General features: G+C 42.1%; 1 protein-coding gene across 1 annotated transcript; it reads left to right on the plus strand.

Moving 5' to 3' along the window:
* The first annotated feature begins 368 nt into the window (after positions 1-368).
* LOC109515776 (LON peptidase N-terminal domain and RING finger protein 3-like) lies at positions 369-12794 on the plus strand. The gene is made up of 12 exons (XM_019869777.1): positions 369-1128; positions 7170-7288; positions 7385-7507; positions 7810-7926; positions 8100-8313; positions 8380-8464; positions 8554-8668; positions 8822-8943; positions 10098-10256; positions 10342-10504; positions 10587-10736; positions 11771-12794. The coding sequence occupies exons 1-12, from the start codon at positions 450-452 to the stop codon at positions 11951-11953; spliced, it is 2229 nt and encodes a 742-aa protein (XP_019725336.1). The 5' UTR covers positions 369-449; the 3' UTR covers positions 11954-12794.
* The last annotated feature ends 6350 nt before the right edge of the window (positions 12795-19144 follow it).

Here is a 19144-nt window from a genome sequence, read left to right on the forward strand (position 1 = left end):
AACTTCCAACTGACCTCAATTGAAAGAAGGCAGGTTATGAACGAATGTCGTCCTGGTTTGTTGGCTAGTTATACACAGAAATCAGTGTCAGGACGCTTATGACTCAAACAAAAAAAGCAAATCAATACATTACATATGTAATAACAATTGGGTTATTGGAGGGCCTTATAATATGTCGTTCAGTGAGTCCAGGATGCAGGTTAGAGCGTCTGCTGCCCCACAGACACTCCCGTTCTGGAAGTGTTACATGGCCAATTGTTTTGTAACCGTTTTTTTCACGCTCTTGCCCAATGAGAGGACGGCTGACTGGTGTCACGTGACAACTTTTTACGTAACTGGTGACCCCCCCCCCCCCCCCCCCTGTTGAATGTGACGTGAGGTGAGTGGAGGCACTCAGTGCTTCCTCGCAAACATTTCACGCGTAACTTGAGCGGGGATGCTCCACGCGCATGAGCTCCTGCAACAAGCCGACCGCCATGGGAACAGAGAGCGAGAGTATGCTGCAGCTCGCCGCGGAAGCTTTCCGGGCGAAAAACTTCGACCTGGCCGCGGATATTTACGAATGCCAGCTCGCGGCTTTGGAGGATGGAGAGAGCCGACAAGAGCTGACCGTGAGGTGGGCGGACGCGCTGGCTTTCGGGGGGAAATTCGCTGAGGCTTTCGTCGCTTATCGGCAAGCCGCGGAGACGGACAGACTGAGACCCGCGCACCTGGATAACCTTGTCGACTACCTGACCTCCATCACCAGGCTGGACAGCGGCGGCGACCGGGGAGAGGACGCGGAGGCGGCGGGATGCCCAGCCACAGGTTGCGGGTGCGAAGACTTCTCGTGCCGGATATGTCTGAGCTCGCTGTTCGAGCCCGTCACTCTGGCGTGCGGACACTGCTTCTGTAAAAAGTGTCTGGAGAGGGACAAGAACGAGAAGGAGGTGGTGTGCAAGGAGTGCAGGCTCAGCTCCCGAGTGGCAGTCCGCAGCTACAGGGTCAACGTGGTCCTCAGCAACCTGCTGGCCAAATGGTTCCCGAGGGTGTACCGAGCCGGCCAGCTGCGGCTGGAGGGCAACGGCCTCTACTCGGAGAAGAAGGTGGAAGCGGCTTTGGAGAAATACAACCAAGCCATCTTGACATGTAAGTCTTGTGTTTGATATAGTTTTCTAATCAAATTGTGCGCACCGGGGCCAAGGGATTTCCCTAAATAAGCTAATTGTGATTTTATTTATTTATTTTGCGTTTGCAATTTAATATGCATTTATTTTTTTTGGTGGTCCGTTTCCCATCTAGTTTGAACATAAAAGAGGAATAAATTCATCTGTACTGTGAGATTTATTTTTAGGTGCAATGATGAATCAACTAATCACCAACAAATTGTTTATTAATATTAAGCGATACATATTTTGATAATCGATTTATCATTTTGAGACCTTGCTTCATTTAAAATTGTCCAAATCCTTGGAATTTCAACCTCTTACCAGTAAATAGTCTCTCATTTCTGTACATAAAAACAGACCAATTATCGTTGTGGCGAATCAAAACCACACAACTGCAAGCATCTGCTTTTACCTTCGGAAGCAATTATCAACATTTTTGCCAAGTTGCTGACACGTGACCAAACCTGAAACTTAATCAGAATCACTTTATGTTTGTGCATTTTCTGGACTTTAAATTTGAAATTGTGTCTTTTTCGAAAGAAGCGTATGGGAAATTAAGAAAAATTTGTTTTTGATTTGATGATTTATCACCAAAGAATTGTCTGTTTAAGTCATCGTTAATCGCATCCCTAGATTTATTTTATATAAAGTTTTGGTCTTGTAGTTTAGTCTCATGCTAAAAAAAAGCCAAATGATCCATGAGTTAAAATGAAAAACAAGTTTATTTACCTACTTCAATCAGAGTTGTTAACTTACTAAATAAACATTGACTGCCGTCTACTAAACATTCACTATGACAGCTTAGCAGAACTCTACCTGTGCAGCGTAAACATAAATAAGTCATAAATAAGATTAGAATAACAATGCAAAACAACCTGTGACCATCTCCCTTCAACTTTTCACGTGTCCTGAAATGACATGTTTACACATGAACTTCTTAAGCACTGAAATTATTCGAGACACGATACAAATAAATACATTCAATAGCCTACGACCAATATAAATAAGGCATTTTTTTTCCTCAAGTTTTCACAATTCAAAAATTGCATTTTACTACACTTGGATGTCGATTTGAATTTGATTAATTGTTCAGTCCTAATGCATACCATAAATAATTTTGCACATGACGGTAATACTATGGTTATAGTGTGATGTTTTGTTTTGTTTTTAATTCGGTGATATTGTGGTGTCTTTTTCTTTGAAACTATAAATAAACTATATCTATATTATGAACTCCTATAATCAACCTCCACTCAAGTGCACCGTTGTTATTATTATTATTTTTAGAAAATTCTTCAGAACGCCAATGTTGGCTATCATGGTGATGCAGATGAAAGAAAGCTATATTTATCAGTGCCACAAAATGACAGCAGTTCAATCAACGTATTGTATCACTGTCTAGAGCAGATTATTAACAACTGAATGTACCAAAATGGCTTTCAGGTAAACCAAACCAAAACAAAACAGAGGTAATTGTCTTCGGCAATGAAGAAAAGAGGATTGCTGTTAGAAAACAAAGAGAGTCACTGTCTTTCAAAACCAAAGACCAAGTCTGAAATCTTGGTGTGCCACCAATCATATCAAATCAATCACCAAAACAGCCTTTTACCAGCCGAAAAACATATCCAGATTGAAGGGTTGCATGCTCCAAGCAGACCAAGAGTAATTTATACGTGCTTTTATCTCCAGTAGACTTGATAATTGCAACAGTCTTCTTACTGGAATTCCTCAAAAGAGCATCAAATAGCTACAGCTGATTCAGAACGCTGCAAAATTCTGTTTTTGGTCTATGACTCAATGAGTGGTTTGGTCCTGAATAAATTAATATATAAATCGTATTATTGTTATTGTTTGGGGATGCACGATATTTATCAGCCTGATTTTGAGGCCGGGATTGAAAGCCACCATAAAATACAAAAACACAGAACCATCCGAAGTCTCTTCAACTCTTAAAAGAAAAATTATGATGAACATTGAAACTTGGAGTAAACAATTTCTGGAGCTCACAGTCCCATTAACTTGAATGAGGCCCGCTAAACGCCTCGGAGCTTTTGAGACTGCCAATCACCTCACCGTCTGAAGTGACAAAGGGTTCAGAAAATAGCAAAACATGCGATTGTATACATTATATCATCCTCCAGCCCCACTACATTAAGAGCCGATATTGAAACTATTTATTCTTTTAAGCTGATATATATATATATATATATATATATATATATATGATCCCAGGAGCTAAGTTGTCTGGGACTTGATGCCCCTGGCAGGGTCACGCATGGCAAACAAGTCCGAGGTGAGGGACCAGACAAAGCAGGGCTCAAGAACCCTTTATGATGAATAAAATAAATGAAACTCAGTTTCCCTTGCCCGGACGCGGGTCACTGGTGCCCCCCTTTGGAGCCAGGCCTGGAGGTGGGGCTCGTTGGTGACCGCCTGGTGGCCGGGCCTACACCCATGGGGCCCGGCCGGGCTCCGATGAAATTAAGTCAAATTAGAGAATGTGTTCACGTAACTGCAGTGGCAGATCCAGCAATATTATTTTGTGTGTGTGTGTGTGTGTGTGTGTGTGTGTGTGTGTGTATGTGCACGCGCACGCACTGACGTGACGCACGCTGACGTGACGCGCACTGCATCTCCACGTGTTGGATAACAAGCTTCATGTTGGCTGGGCCAGTGGGCCAAACATTGCATAAGCGCGTCACCGCCCCCTTGGCTCATTCGTTGTGTAATCGGAGAATGACACAAATGTAGGTCAAGGGTATTATTGCAGGTCACCACTAGGAATGCTCAGTAGGCCAAGTTTGTTTCTGAAATGGTCCACCAGACAGGCTGATATAACCACGAAATAAAAGTAAGACCATGTCCCTGCTTTTAGGAATGATGATAAGTGTTGTTTAATTCAGCGTTATCAGACCTTTACTGAGCCAAAGGACTTGTTTTGCATTTGAAAAAAATCTCCAGGCACACCACCAATCAAACATGTTGCAAAAAGTGGATAGACAGGTTAATTATGTACCATCTGCCAGCTCTTGGAAGAGTCCTTATTTGTTTTGCCTGTCGGTACATCGCTGACATTAACAGCTGCGATGGGCGAGGACTGAGATCAAGTGTCAGTTTCGGGCCGATACTGGCCTTATTTCAAACTCACGGATACTTAGACTGAAAAATTCCGACATCAAGTATGTCTTTGTTGCCAGTAGTTGGTGCTACTCTGCAGCCGTTTGGCACATCGCTGAATCATCAGAAACACAGAAATGTCTTTGTTCACAATGATCTGCTATCGTGTTCATTGACATTTTAATCTATCGTAAGTACTGGTGGTATATCAGTACTTGGTATTGGTGAGCATTCAAGGCTGGACACTACTGATATCGGTCTGACAAAATCACTGAAATTGGGTAATTTCCCGCGGCACCTCTGATGATTCCTGATGGAACACTAATGCACGACAACAAAGGGCAAATGTTTTTCAAAGGACAGCAGGTTAGTAAATAGTTAAATGCTGGAAATGATGTGAAGCATTGGGGTAAGCCCTATTTACAATCAAAAGGGAGACTACTTTTTATGTACGGTGTTTATATTTTCTACATCATTGAACATAAGCCAGTGGGCAGTGCACAATACAATCCAATCCAATACATCCCAATTTATAAAGCGCTTTCACAACAGCTGCAGCTGTAAAAAAGCACTTTAGAAATCAGTTCACATAAAATTAAATCATGAAATTAAAAATACAATCATAAACACATAACATAAAACCACGGACAGTCGTGCAATTTTAACCACTTTTCCCTCACACGCTTTGTTGTTTGAAGCAGTTCTAGATGAAAGAGGAGAGAATCAAAGTGTCCTTTCACCAGTGGATCAGTAGATAAAAAGATGTCCCGAATATTAAAGGACACTCAATAGACAGAGTGATTGACATCAATTAACAGACTAATCGAATACTATGCCCATCTCTATACTTCAAGTAAGACATAATACTTTGTATTTGAACTTTAATCTGTCATAGACGTACAGTGACAGTTATCAATGTACATTTCACAGAAAGCTCACTTTGAATAGCTTAAGTACTTTTCACTGTGACGTTAGACTCGCATGACATGGCTGTTGAATCTGGAGTAAAAAAAAATAAATAATAATAATAATAATCATCATCACTTCGAAGGCGTTTCTGATCTAGATTGAGGTCACACGTGGAATCAGTTTTGCGCTGAGGCATTTAGCTGTTGTGTGTGAAGTCAGGGCAAGCCCTCAGGGAATTTAAAGCAATTCCGTCCATGTCTTGCTAATAGAATCGGCGGAGTGTGTGTGCAAGCAGTCCCCAACCACCGGTCCGCGAACCGGTCGCGGGCCGCGGCCCATTTTGTGCCGCGCCGCACAGAGACAGACCAAGATTTTTAAAATTTTTTTTTTTTTGCTTTTACTGAGGGGCCAGTCAAGCCCCTGCCTCCCACCCCACGACCACCCCACCCACCGAGTCGACTACCTTAGAAAGGGCAACATAAATAGGGTTCGAGAATCGCGATATTAGCTGATCAGCGGCGAGCTGTGAGCATATTTACGTCAGCGGCCCATCCGAAATCTTGGGAAGGAGTACACACCAGAGCTCTCGGATAAGCAGATGGGGAGGACGGTGCAGAAACAACTGAGAGAGGACCTTGTCAAGATCGACAGCAGCCAACTTCCTGGGAAGCTGAAAGTGCGGCGCTACAAGGTCACACTTTTCCATCGGGTGATGTGGCCACTGAAAGCGGAAGAAATCCCAGATTCCATGACCAGCAAGCTGGATGGCATCTCGAACAGGAAGTGGCTGGGCCTGCCCCGCTGTTTCTCAGACACCGGCTTCTTTGGCAAAAACGTGCTGCAACTCCCTCTGAAGTATTTCAGCACAGGATACGGGCAGGAGAAGACTCGACTCATCACGGAGCTGAGGCAGTCCGGAGACGAAGCAATGAAGAGTGCAGCGGTGACCGTCTGTAGCGGGCGGAAGTGGAGGGCCCAGGAGGAAGTGGACCAAGCCATCTCCAGCCTGCAACACAAGGAGTTCCTGTGAAGAGTCCAAGTCAGCAGTGCAGGCTGGGGGCAGAGGAAGACCATGGTCATGGAAGAGGTCTCGCAAGTGATGCAGGATCGCGACCTCATTAAGGCCATGTCCCGGGGGGGGGGGACTTGGAGTCGCTGGGAGGCTACCACCCAGAGTCGTAACATGGGCCGACATACCGCCAACATCTCATTCAATTTAAAAGCCAGTCCGCGAACAACATGTACTTGCCTCAACTGGTCCGTGACACAAAAAAGGTTGAGGACCACTAGTCTATACTATCTTACGCTACTCGTGCGTTCATGTCCACGTCTCCCCTTAGTTTTTTTTTTTCTGCTGCTTTATAAATTTATTTAAAATGTAGCTTGGCTGCGTACTAATGCCGGCGTCTTTATTCTTTAGGCTAAATGTGATATTTGCATAAGTTTGAGTGGTTATGAAACATAGAATGTGGGTGACCTTGATAGTGCTGCATGGTTTTGTAAGGCAGGCGTTTTGTAATATGGCACCGAATCCTTTCGAAATAGTCATTCTTTCACAAACCTTCAAACCATCAAGTAACTGGCTTTACATGCAGTTTCATATTCCATATTGTGGATCCAGTGGAAACATTCTGCAGTGTCATTGTGAAATTGTTTTCATGTCAGTAGGTGAAAGACGCTGAAACATGGTATTGAACACAAATAAATACTCATTTAAATGATAATTACATTTGACATCAAAAGTACAATTATAGGTTTCAGCCTTTGCAAACATCTTTGGCTTTTATGACTTGCTTTGAATTCTGAGTGTATTTGTAATACTTTAGCATTAATTAATAGGCCGGCTAATAATCTGTGGAATTCAATTCAAAGTAAGTAAGAATTTTTTTTTTTTCACACCTTTGGCTTGGCAAGACACGCCATTAAAACATCTCCCTTTTTTGATGCCCATTTTTTGAATACATGACTTAATTGCTTTTGGATTGTACTCTTCAGCACCCACGGACCACATTCTGTTCAGTAACCGCTCCCAGATCCACTCCAGTCTCAAATGCTACGAAAAGGCGCTGAGAGATGCTGAGATGGCCTGCAGACTCATGCCTCTGTGGTCCAAGGTACAACCAATAATGGCTTCGATTTTTGGTGTGTTTGTTTCTCTTTGAATGAATTCATTCCTGATCATTTTCTTGCAACGGCTTCTATGTCTCCAGGGTCATATTCGTAAGGCACAGGCTCTGATGTCACTGGGCAGGACTGAGGAAGCACTGCGAGAATACCTTCTATGTCTTTCTATAGAGCCTGACTGTCGACTGGCCAGGAATGAAGCGAACAAGGTATCCACACTTTGCCTTGGACAGCGTTATTCATTCATTTTATCACTCGATTGATTGAAATTACTGACACCGTCAGATCAAAGGTGTTCCGATGAACACAGTTGCCATCTGTTTCGATGATTTGAAACGGCACAGTGGGACGTGGCAGACTACCTTCTCAAAAATAAACATTTTGCCCAATGAATATGTGGCAAATTAAAAGGCACCACCTAACTAACCCGACAAGCGAATTATTCAAGAAGTTGCTGTAAATAACAACGTCTTATTTTGTTATGCGTGTTGTGTCCTCATTGCTTCCTCAGCTCCTGAGTGACCTCTTGGCTCCCGTGACAAATCAGGTGCCTGAACACATCTGGGATTTCCCCAACATCCTGTCCTCTAGGGGGCGCATGAAGAAAAGCATCAATGCAGCCTCTCAGGTAAGAGGAGGCCCAGCATGCCGATCAAATAATTGGCAAAAGTCCAGCGAGCCTCGGTGCAAAAATCAGAATCCGCTGGCATTTGTGGCACGGGGCAGGTATCCTGTCTACAAAAAAAAAAAAAAAAGGAGCACATCGATTCCGTGATAATGATTCCGTGGCGCTTCTCTCAGCTCCTCGGCCCTGTCCCGCTGTCAACCGAGTCGAATGAGACTCCCAGTGCTCCTGCGACCGGGAGGTTGGATAGCAGTGAGGTCACAGTTCAGGAGGACGAGAAGATGGACCGCTGTCTTCCATTCAAACGGAAGCGGAGGATGGCAAAGGAGGAGTGGGAGAAGGAGCCGGGAGCAGAGGGGAAAAGTGATGCCAAAAAAAGATTGATGTCTGGTGAGCACACACATGCTAATAATTGAATTGCAATCGAAGTGTTGGAACTTATGTCTCACCTTTTAGGGTCGGCAGAGACAAACGATCTGTTAAGTTCTGCAGTTGGGGACCGTTTGGACCCAACAGACCTGGAATGTTCTCTTTGCATGAGGTGAGGTGCTCCATACATCCAAGGCCACGTGCATTTATTTGGTTACAGGCGGAACATGCTCAAGGGCAGTTTTGTATATTTGTACCCAGATTGTTGTACGAGCCGGTGACGACGCCTTGCGGTCACACCTTCTGTCTCCAGTGTCTCAAGAGATGTCTGGACCACAACCCAAAGTGTCCACTTTGCAAAGAAGAACTGTCAGAAGTATGTGAGCCTCCGGTTTGCTCTGAATAAACCTTTTTTTTTAATTCAACATTTAAACCTCAGCAAATTCGACAGCTCGCTAGCTAGATAGATTGATCGATCTTGCTGTTGTCGTCCCCTTCTTATCTCTGAATGATCTCCATGCCTCCACAGTACCTAGTCCAAAGACAATACTGCAAGACCACATTAATGGAAAACCTCATCGCGAGGTATCTTCCGTCTGAGCTCATGGAAAGACAGAAAATTCACAACGAGGAGATGGCTGAGCTCTCCAAGTAAGCGTTTACAACTTCCTGTTCATTAACATAACATTTGTTCGACTACTGCTCCCTCTCCCTTCGTGTTCTTTCAAGCCTTATTCTTCATATGTTCAATTATGATGTGTTGAACATGGCCGTAGCCAGCTATAAAATCTCCGGGCTCTGGACTTGGGTAACTTTTCCTCTCAGGGGGTGAATATTTATGAGGATTTCCCTCTGCCCTGGCCACGCCCTTGCTGTTGGACTTACATGACCAGCGCTGCGGTTTGACCTACTGCCCCACTGTAACTCATCTGTCGAGATGACTCACTGACCTCTGCGATACGCATGACGCCAAGTGTCAAGTATCGCCAGCCAGAGGCCCGAGCTAACAAATCTATTTATAATCATTAACCTTATCTCTTGTTATATAGGTCCGTATTTTTAAACCAGTATTTTATTGCCAAAGGCCAGTTGGTTAGCAATACGAAATCAGTCAGGCAGACGAATGACTGAAGATCCGCTATACCTGAGCCGATGCTGTCATTATTCTTAGTCAATATGAATTGCTGAAGACTTGAGTACATAAAATGGATTATTATTATTATTACTATCTGATCACCACTTGATGTCAGGTTCATGCTACATATGCCCTAAATTTACAGCATTGGTTAAAAGCAACACATTTTTAGCTTTTAATCAAAACGGTTATCTGTGAAGTGAAAACTGAAAAGGACATGATTATTTCTTGATCAGGTGTCAAATGATAGTGGTTTGTTGTTTAACTATAATAACCATGAGAGGGGCTTTCATTTCTGACTTGGGAGATGCCCAGCGACCCGGCCAAATTTGGGTTCATTCCTTCTCCAAATCGAAAAAAAGGTCGAGAGCGCACTGAAATGGAAATATGTCTGCATGAAAGCAACCCTTACTGCTGGATGGTCCCTTTTGGTTCATGGTCATAAACTTGTTAAGCCCTGCATATTTGAGTATAACTACAGAGTAAACCGCATGTGTTGTCATATCAAACACCACTGGGCCACAGCTCAACTGAAAAAATGGGAACTCTTTTCACTCTTTTTATTTTTGAGAGGTCCCACAATTCTAAGGTTGCGCAAACCCCCTCCCCTGACATGTAAAATCTGCCCGTGCGGCGTTCAACACGTGTCTTTTTGCCTCTCTCTCTTCAGCCTCCACAAGAACGTGCCTATATTCGTGTGCACCATGGCCTTCCCCACCGTGCCCTGTCCGCTGCATATCTTTGAGCCCTGTTATCGACTAATGATTCGCCGATGCATGGAGACGGGAACCAACTGCTTTGGCATGTGTCTGGGGGATGACCTCAAAGGGTGGGTGCGGCAGACGTCGTCCCTCTCGTGTGGCTTTCCGGTATTTTTAATATTCACCCCTCTTCCTCCATCTCCTCCTGACCAGCTTTGCAGACTACGGGTGCCTGTTGGAGATTCGTGATGTGACGTTCTTCTCGGACGGGCGCTCGGTGGTGGATACCATCGGCAGGCGGAGATTTAAAGTCATCCAACACAGCGAGAGAGATGGCTACAACACAGCTGACATCGAGTACCTGGAGGATGTCAAGGTCAGCGGGCGGGCAACTGAAGCTGATCGTTGAGATTTGTGAAGGGCTGGATAACTCAAATGAATTGATCAATCCCACCTAGGTGGAGGGCTTGGCGGTGGGGGAGCTGCAGTCTTTACATGACACGGTGTACGACCAGGCCCTTGTTTGGGTCAACTCCCTGAAAACGGAGCAGAAGGAACGAATTGAAGGGCACTTTGGACCCATACCCGAGAAAGATTCCGAACTTCAGGTATGTAGGATTCTCGGCACATCCTGTTGACCAGTGATCTCACACCGAAAGACTATCCAACTGAGTTTTGCAGGACTTATCTCTGAGTTAGGTTCAGTTCGGGTACCCAATCAGTTAAATACAGCGTTCACTAAATCCAGTGGAAGCCACAATTTAGTTTTGAAAAATTTCTTTCACCATAGTTTGAAATATAAGTTAAGGTAAGATAAGATAAGATATCCTTTATTTGTCCCACACTGGGGAAATTTACAGTCTACAGCAGCAAGATTGTGGATCGAAAGAAGAAAAACAAAGTGTACAGTATCGTATAGTGTATAGAATATATAGAAGTGATTGTAGCACTCTGTATATTATAGTCTCTAATTGTCAGTCAATGAAAAGGGGTATTGAAATACCACAGTGTAGAAAATCGTCATACCAAATAAATGTATACATTTTGAGAGCAACACGCTAACAATGTAGTCTGTGCATTATTGTAAACCTCATAAACACAAACACACACACACACACACACACACACACACACACAATTCCAGGCCCGAGGACAGCTGGGATAGGCTCCAACACGCCCGCGACCCTAGAAAATGGATGAATATAGTCCTAGACCTTGCGTCTGAATGAGCATATGAGAGGATGGAGAAGGATTCGGTTCACACGGAAAACGTTCTGTTTGCCCTGCTTGTCATTTACTGTGCGTCCTGATAGTAGAGCGACCACAAGAGGGCTTCTTAAGTATCTGTGGTTGGTATTGGCACCTGATACATTGAAATAAGGTCGGGATCAGCCCAAAAGCCATACCTGGTATCGGTATCCGCCCTACCCAAATAGTCATGCCTGAATAGGATAGCGCTATCCTTTTCCATAAACTGCGCTCACTTGCGAGTTCATTTTTAATTCTCATGAAGTCAAGTCATTCACACGGACAGTTTGGAATCATTCTGAAATTCCCCATTGAAATTTGCCATGGAAGATTTAGTGATAGTTTTTCACCCTTTTGCAGCCCTAATGCTACTTTTCTCCCTCCCCGTCTTCAGGCTAGTCCAAATGGTCCATCATGGTGTTGGTGGTTACTTGCTGTTCTTCCATTAGAGGGCCGAGCACAGCTGCCTTTCCTTGCCATCACCTCCCTGAAAGACCGCCTGAGTGGCATCCGCAAAGTCCTGCTCTTCATGTCCCGCAGCAGACATCGGGGACACGCTGTGGGCCACCGGTCATAGTCCCACCCGGCCGACCCCCACAAACTGCCCCCAATCACGGACGAGCAGTCGACCTGTTGTTCTTCCTTTTGAGACTTTCTGTTGATGTGATGGCACCTTCCCTGTTGTAGCGCAACCCATAAAAACAAACTCATTCACGTGACATTCAACTTCCATTCGTCCGAGGGCTCTTCACACTTTCTGGAAAACGAACCATCTCCTCTTTGTTTTAATCTTACAATCTAAAGACGGACTTTTTACATCTAGATGTGTATTCTGTTTTCTGATAAGGATTATCGTCTTCCTTTGTAACATTTTACATGATGCTAATGCGCACAAGCTTCCACCTGGCTCCAGACGCCACCTGGAGGCATGGAAGTCGATGTTCGTTGGCCTTTTTTGCATGGCACTTCTCCTTTTTTATCGTCTGCTGTGCTTCTGATGTGAGGTAATACACAAAAATGAAAAAAAAAATGCAATCCATTTAACAATCTTCCTCAGAGTGAGTTACTTATCAAAACAGCTTTAAAGTAAATTAAAAAGCCCCTAATATATGTGTATATGTATTTGCAGTGCATCAATTTATTAGACTACCTGTCATAAATACAAGCAAGCATTTGTAGCATCATGAAGTGCTTTAGTGCTTTCATTTTCAGTCAGCTCCGTGTATTTGAAAGTTTGAAAGGGAACGAGGAAAGATAAAACAAATCTCAAGTGTTGGTCTATTACATTTGTGAAGAACTCGATTTCTAAGTGTACTTATGAATTCTGTAAGAGACCAAACGTATACCTTTTTGTGTAAATGAACTCACGGCAATCCAGTGAATTATGATTGAGAAAATATTGCGTTCAATGAAAAAAACAAATCGCACATTGTAGTAGCGCACACAGAAAAAGTGTGCTTTTTGCTTGCTTGTAATCTGTTTTGACAGATTATTTTGAATTGATTAGACTCTCATACTCTCGTGTTTTTGTTGTTGTTATTGTTTTTTTTTAATGTGTGGCATTTTTACTTCTTTATTCTATTATTTATTTTTTCATTATTTATGCAAGCAGTGACTTTGTTTACATTATTCGAAAGATTTCCCACGAGATTATTTTTTTATTTCATACCTACAAACAGCAGCCATAAACACGCTGTTGAAACGCCCTGGATGAAAAAATAATTGAAAAAAAACAATAAAAAGGCTCACGTTGCTGCTCTGCTCTAAACCATATATTTTAATCCTACATTGACGTATGATTATTTAGGTCAGTGTTGATTCAGATTTATTTGGTACTTCCACATGAAGTAGAGAAAATATACCTTCCATAGAATTGTTTTTATTACTTTGGCTATTCTTAAAAAATACATTTTTTTGAGAAATTGTGATGCCTTGTTGATGATGGTCTCGTTTTTGGACAGTAGAGAGCTTTGCCTTAAAAAAACGTTCTATATATATATATATATATATATATATATATCCACGCAATGACGATCGCTCCACCAAAGAATTTGAGCCAACTATTTGTAGAACACTACACACACACACACACACACACACACACACACACACGTTTGCTTAGGATTTTCTGTTATTTAGGTACTACCTGAGAAATAATTTCACATGTTCTCATGATGGCATATGCAATAGTACAGAGATGTCACATTGAATCAATCACCTCATTTTGTATGTCAGCAGCTTCTTCTCTAATGATTGATATTCCCCAAAACAACACTGTAGGGGTCAGTCGGGGAAAAGAAGAGAAGCTTATGTTGAAATCAACATTTTTTGGAATATTTGTATGCATAATTCTGCAAATTGTGTTGGGCCAAGAAGGGACTCGCTTTCAGTCAAACGTAATTACACATGCATGTAAAAACATTGTCAACATATTCGTGAACCAACGTGTATTTCCACCAAGTATGATTCCATTAATGCTTTTCCAACAACTTGGAATGAATGGAAAGAAAAGTAAGGTAGCCCATGTTTTTATTTGTAAGCCTAAAAGGTGAATCTTGAGAGGTGTTTTTGTCTGAAAACTAAACAAACGATCTTCCGTTGACAAGCAATTCTAGTGCCTTAAGTTGAACTTCTTCCTTTTATGTAGAAACTGGAATATGGTAGAATGTCGTGTGCACAATTTGGGGGTTTCCTTAATTATGCTGTGGTCATTTTTGACGAATTCCATGTGTTTTTAATTGAGATCCTGTTTCCAACACTGAATCAACTAGTTTGTATTGTATTAATGTTGATCGTCTGGCATGTTGCAATACAATCACCCCGGAATTCCAGAAAACAGACACAAAAAAAATATAGTATCTTCAAACAAAGAATGCATTTATTCAATGAACTCTTGTGTAAAAACACAACAAGTAATCTTTGATGGTATTTCAAGTGCTGCAAAAAAACAGATGGATAGTGACCAAGTTAGAGAAGGTTTAATATTACCCCTGTTGTTGTTGTTGTTTTGAAGTAGATTTAAAAAAAAAAAAAAAAGGCTAAGGAGGTGTATGTAGCTTTATTTATTATTTTTTATGTAAGTCAAATGTAAGCACATTTATAAAAGTAAAAATGCTTCCATTGAAACGTGTTCAAAGAAGCTTACTGCACAAAACCGTGAAACTCGATGAGGCTCCAACTTTTTGCCGCTTCCTTTTTGTTGACCGTCAAAATATATTGCATTCATCTGACTGTCAAGTAAACTGGATGCTTAAAAGTTGTTGTTGCCATCAAAGTCATCATAAATGTACTTTGTACTGTCAAATTGGCAATGTTTTAAGTCTCAACATGTGCATGAAAAAAAAAAAATCAAGCAATAAAAATGCAAATCTCTCCTGAATGGTTTGCCTGTGTAGCAATCACAATCCGCAGTCCTACATTTTGTAATAATAGGTGATCCTGATTCCAAATGTATCACGATCTCCTTGAATTTTATGTTGTTTAATTTGCTACTACAAAATCAGATGGTGTAACGTTGTATGTATATGTGATGGAAAGTTCAAAATTCAGTGTTAGCCTTAGAAAATACAGAGAAAACCTCATTGTTTGGGGGGGGGGGGTGAAAAAAAGTGTTCCTCTTGCACAATAAGTGTGGTGTTTCCTTTGTTTGTCTCCTACAAGGTTGGCTTCGCTTCCTAAATGGGAACAGTTCACATTACTGCTTGCATCATTAGTTTCTGTCAATTATTTATAACCTCGGCTGTTGTCTGATTTAAGGAAGAGAAGTTTAATTGTGCTATTTAAAATGACATTTTGTAATGAATGCAATTTATCATTGAACATGGTTGAAAGGCAACATTGTGCATTTTTCCCCCATTTTTATTTCGCTGTCTTAAGGTGACTGTTGCATGATTTTGTAAAAACGCCCCTGATGTTAAATATGACATCACATCCACCCTGTATTCATGGTTGCCAGTTGCAAGGCTGTTGGTAATTTTGCAGAACAGCAATGGCAGATCTCAGAGAGGGAGGTGTGTGCCACTGAGAGAGTAACCACAGCCAACATCAATCGTGACCAATCAAAGCGGCTCCTCCCATTCCCTTTAAATTCCACGTGCCAGTTGCACTGACAGCCTTGAATCAAGTACATGTGGATCCAAAACCATATGCACTGTGTCGTAGGCACCCTCACTTTACACAAATTTACAAAAAATATCATTGTAAAATATTCTCATTTTTGAGAATTTCAGCATGAAAAAGAAGGCTTTTTTGGGGGGGGGGGAGGCTGTCAAATGTCAAAACAAGTCGAATTTGATTTGGAGAGTGTAAAAAATCCAAAGCCTGATTGAAATTAAGATAAAAGGTAAAGCCAAACCTCTGAATGATTAATTCTTAAATTAAGACAAGGGTGCCCAACCTTTTTTGACCAAAGACCTACTTTTCAAGGAACCAACCTCCCATGATCAATCCGTGACCGCACGTGCACGCATACACGTATGCACGTACGCGCCCACACACCCATGCACACGAGCTCATACGCACGCATGCACACACGCATGCCATGCTGAGCAACAGCCATAATAGTCCCTAATATGAACGAAACAGCAAAATAAAGTAGATAGTTTGTGAGTTTGTAAAATGGAAATCACGACCTACCTTAGTCGAGACCTGACGCGGAGTCATGGGATGCACTGTTGCAGCGTGTTAAGTACAGAAACTAACGTACGCTCCATATTCCCATTCTTTGCCAGTGCCATTGGTGAGTTCTACATGAAACAAACTCTGAATGAGAATAATAATAATAATATTAAAAATGTATAACGCAACAGCTCTGATCGCAAGCTGCAATTGCAGCCTGCTGACCGCTAACATCTTCCCATGATGCAGACCATGCGCCATCATAACTTCAAAGTGACCTCCTGCTCTTTTATTTTATATATATATATTTTTTTTTTTTTAATACTTTTCTTGAAAGTGAAACTGATAGGATGCTTTGGGTGCAATGTGCACTAACACAAAAATACATCATATGAACAACACACACAGGCACACGAATCTATTTTTTTTTTCATTTCCCTCTGCACCTCTCGCGATCGAATTGGAACCAGTCCAATCGGTCAATCGCAATCGACGTATTGGGCACCACTGGATTAACCACTGGATTGACCAGGCCCTCGACTTTTTTAGTCAGACACTGGGCAGTCTTATGTTTTGTGCAGCTATTAATAGGAACACCACCGTCAACATTCTCAGAATGTTCAACTAATACAACCATACATCAATCCTCATTCCGAGCAATCGTTACAGTACATCGACAGCTTGCAGAGTGATGGCTTTTCACAGATGAGAGGAAAGCAGGATCAAGTTACGTACCACGCCGCTCGAAAATATCACAACTGCTGAGAATGCACTCAGTCTTGTGCAGCTCAATTATAGAGATGGCAAGCTGGACAGGAAGAGTTTATGCAAGAATGGTAAATGTAGGTCACTCACAGAGGATGAGAGACAAAAACATGACAAAAAGTTGTGAGGAAGGGGGTCAAATGGAATAATACAGTATGGGCTTGCTCTTGTTGACAAAGTCACACCAAATCTCCTACAGGTCAATAATATGCAATCATTTCAAACAAAATTACATATAAACACATACAGGACAGACCTATTGACAGTGCAAATAGGTATGTAAATATGTATGATTTTTTTGCATATGTATATGTTTACAGAAACACACACACACACACACACACACACACACACACACACACACAGTCAAGGTCACACGTACACAAGTGTAAATCAAATCATTTATCATTGAATGACACAACAGTCCCGTCGTTGGGAATATGGAGTAGGGAGTTTCCAAATGTTTCATGTTTTTGATGAAGACGTGGTCAAATTAAGTTGAGACCACTGAATCGTCTTAGAAGTATCGGCAACGACTTAAACCAAACATAGTTGTCATTATACAGTTCTACAATAGTGGCTGTGAACACAAAATGTTTTAAAACACATATGTATATGTTTACAGAAACACACACACACACACACACACACACACACACACACACACACACAGTCAAGGTCACACGTACACAAGTGTAAATCAAATCATTTATCATTGAATGACACAACAGTCCCGTCGTTGGGAATATGGAGTAGGGAGTTTCCAAATGTTTCATGTTTTTGATGAAGACGTGGTCAAATTAAGTTGAGACCACTGAATCGTCTTAGAAGTATCGGCAACGACTTAAACCAAACATAGTTGTCATTATACAGTTCTACAATAGTGGCTGTGAACACAATGTGAATTTATGAGCCCTCCACATAACAATATGATGACACATTTGCGAACTATACTTTTGATCCAAATTTTTTCACATTCACACATGAAAGCTAATTTGATGTCAATGCCCTGCCCACTGCTGTTTTCTCCTCACCTCTGAGTTTCTCATTCTTGCCAAGATTGTTGCTTATATAACCTGTAAATGAGAAGGTCAGCACCGAACAGTCATCTCCATGGATACTTGGCAGACAGGCACATGTCGTACATCAGGACTGGTCCAGTTTGGAGTTGCCTGCGTGTGCATGTGCGTGATGTTGCGTAGAGCAAAAGTAGGACAGCAACAGCAGCATTACCTAACTCACCCAGAAAAAAGAAAATACATCAGGGGAGTCTCTGTGGCCCTCTAACTGATTAGATGCACACAAATAGTCTCACAAATAGTGAAACAGATTGACCCACAATCTTTGGAGTAGGTAGATGTAAAGTGACAGCACTGCGGAGATTCAGTTTTGCATGGAAAAGAACATTATGTAAAGAAATGAATTGAAGGAGTGAGATAATGTTCGGTGCCGATTGAAGAAATTTTTCCAATGTGAAGTGAATTGAGGAAAGGGTCATTTGTTGTGGGTACCACACCCAATGAGTTGACAATGTATGTCTTCAAAAGCAACACTTGAAAGAAGTTCCACCAAATGCTACATTGAAGAATACCACCAAGAAACAACCAGCTCAAAATAGCAAAAAATGGTTTCAGTCCATTTACCGCTAGCTCCAGGTTATGAGCCCAGCACGCTTGGCTGGACAACTCGCCTGCTAACTGTACTGTACAGTGTACACTCTTCAAGCCTTACGTCTCAAACCGATCACAACTGGACTATTGTGGTTGAAGACGTTTCGCCTCTGGTACGAGCACTCTATCAAAGTTATGAACAAAGCGAGGGAAGACAAGACGAACCTAGATGGAATGCAAACAATTGATCAGTGTTGTGTCCAAGGACCGGCAACCCGAGGCCAAGGCCAAGGCCAAGGACTTGCCTCCGAGGCCAAGGCCAAGGCCAAGGACTTGGAAAATTTTCCGAGGCCAAGGCCAAGGACCAAGGACTTGCTTCCGAGGCCAAGGCCAAGGACCAAGGACTGATTTTGAAACTGAGGCCTAGCCAAGGACATGTATAAAACAACGCTATCATACCACTTGGCAGGTCCTCATGATTTGCAACACCCCTCCATCATAACCCTTTGCACTCCCTAACGCTTGAATGAAGTGATTTTATTCAAAGAGTAGAACAGTCAGGGTACGTGTTATTTATACTGAGAAAAAGAAATAAAATCACATGATATACATTTATGAATTAATGTTTTAGTGCAGTAGTTTCTTAATATGAAGTAAATCAACACTCAACAGGCATGACATGGCACGGAACACAAGTTGAGAAATGACTTTGCATAGAAGTCAATCACCGACTGCAGAAAAAGCGGTAATCTCTCAGTGATAATTTTACAGTTTAC

This window comes from Hippocampus comes, unplaced genomic scaffold (genome assembly GCF_001891065.2).
Source record: "Hippocampus comes isolate QL1 unplaced genomic scaffold, H_comes_QL1_v1.1 scaffold9, whole genome shotgun sequence".
In the NCBI taxonomy this organism is placed as follows: Eukaryota; Metazoa; Chordata; class Actinopteri; order Syngnathiformes; family Syngnathidae; genus Hippocampus; species Hippocampus comes.

Coding starts and splice junctions, on each gene's coding strand:
- LOC109515776 (XM_019869777.1), top strand. CDS start 450: ATGAGCTCCTGCAACAAGCCGACCGCCATGGGAACAGAGAGCGAGAGT. Junction 7,289..7,384: donor TCATGCCTCTGTGGTCCAAG/GTACAACCAATA, acceptor CTATGTCTCCAG/GGTCATATTCGTAAGGCACA. Junction 10,737..11,770: donor AGAAAGATTCCGAACTTCAG/GTATGTAGGATT, acceptor CCCCGTCTTCAG/GCTAGTCCAAATGGTCCATC.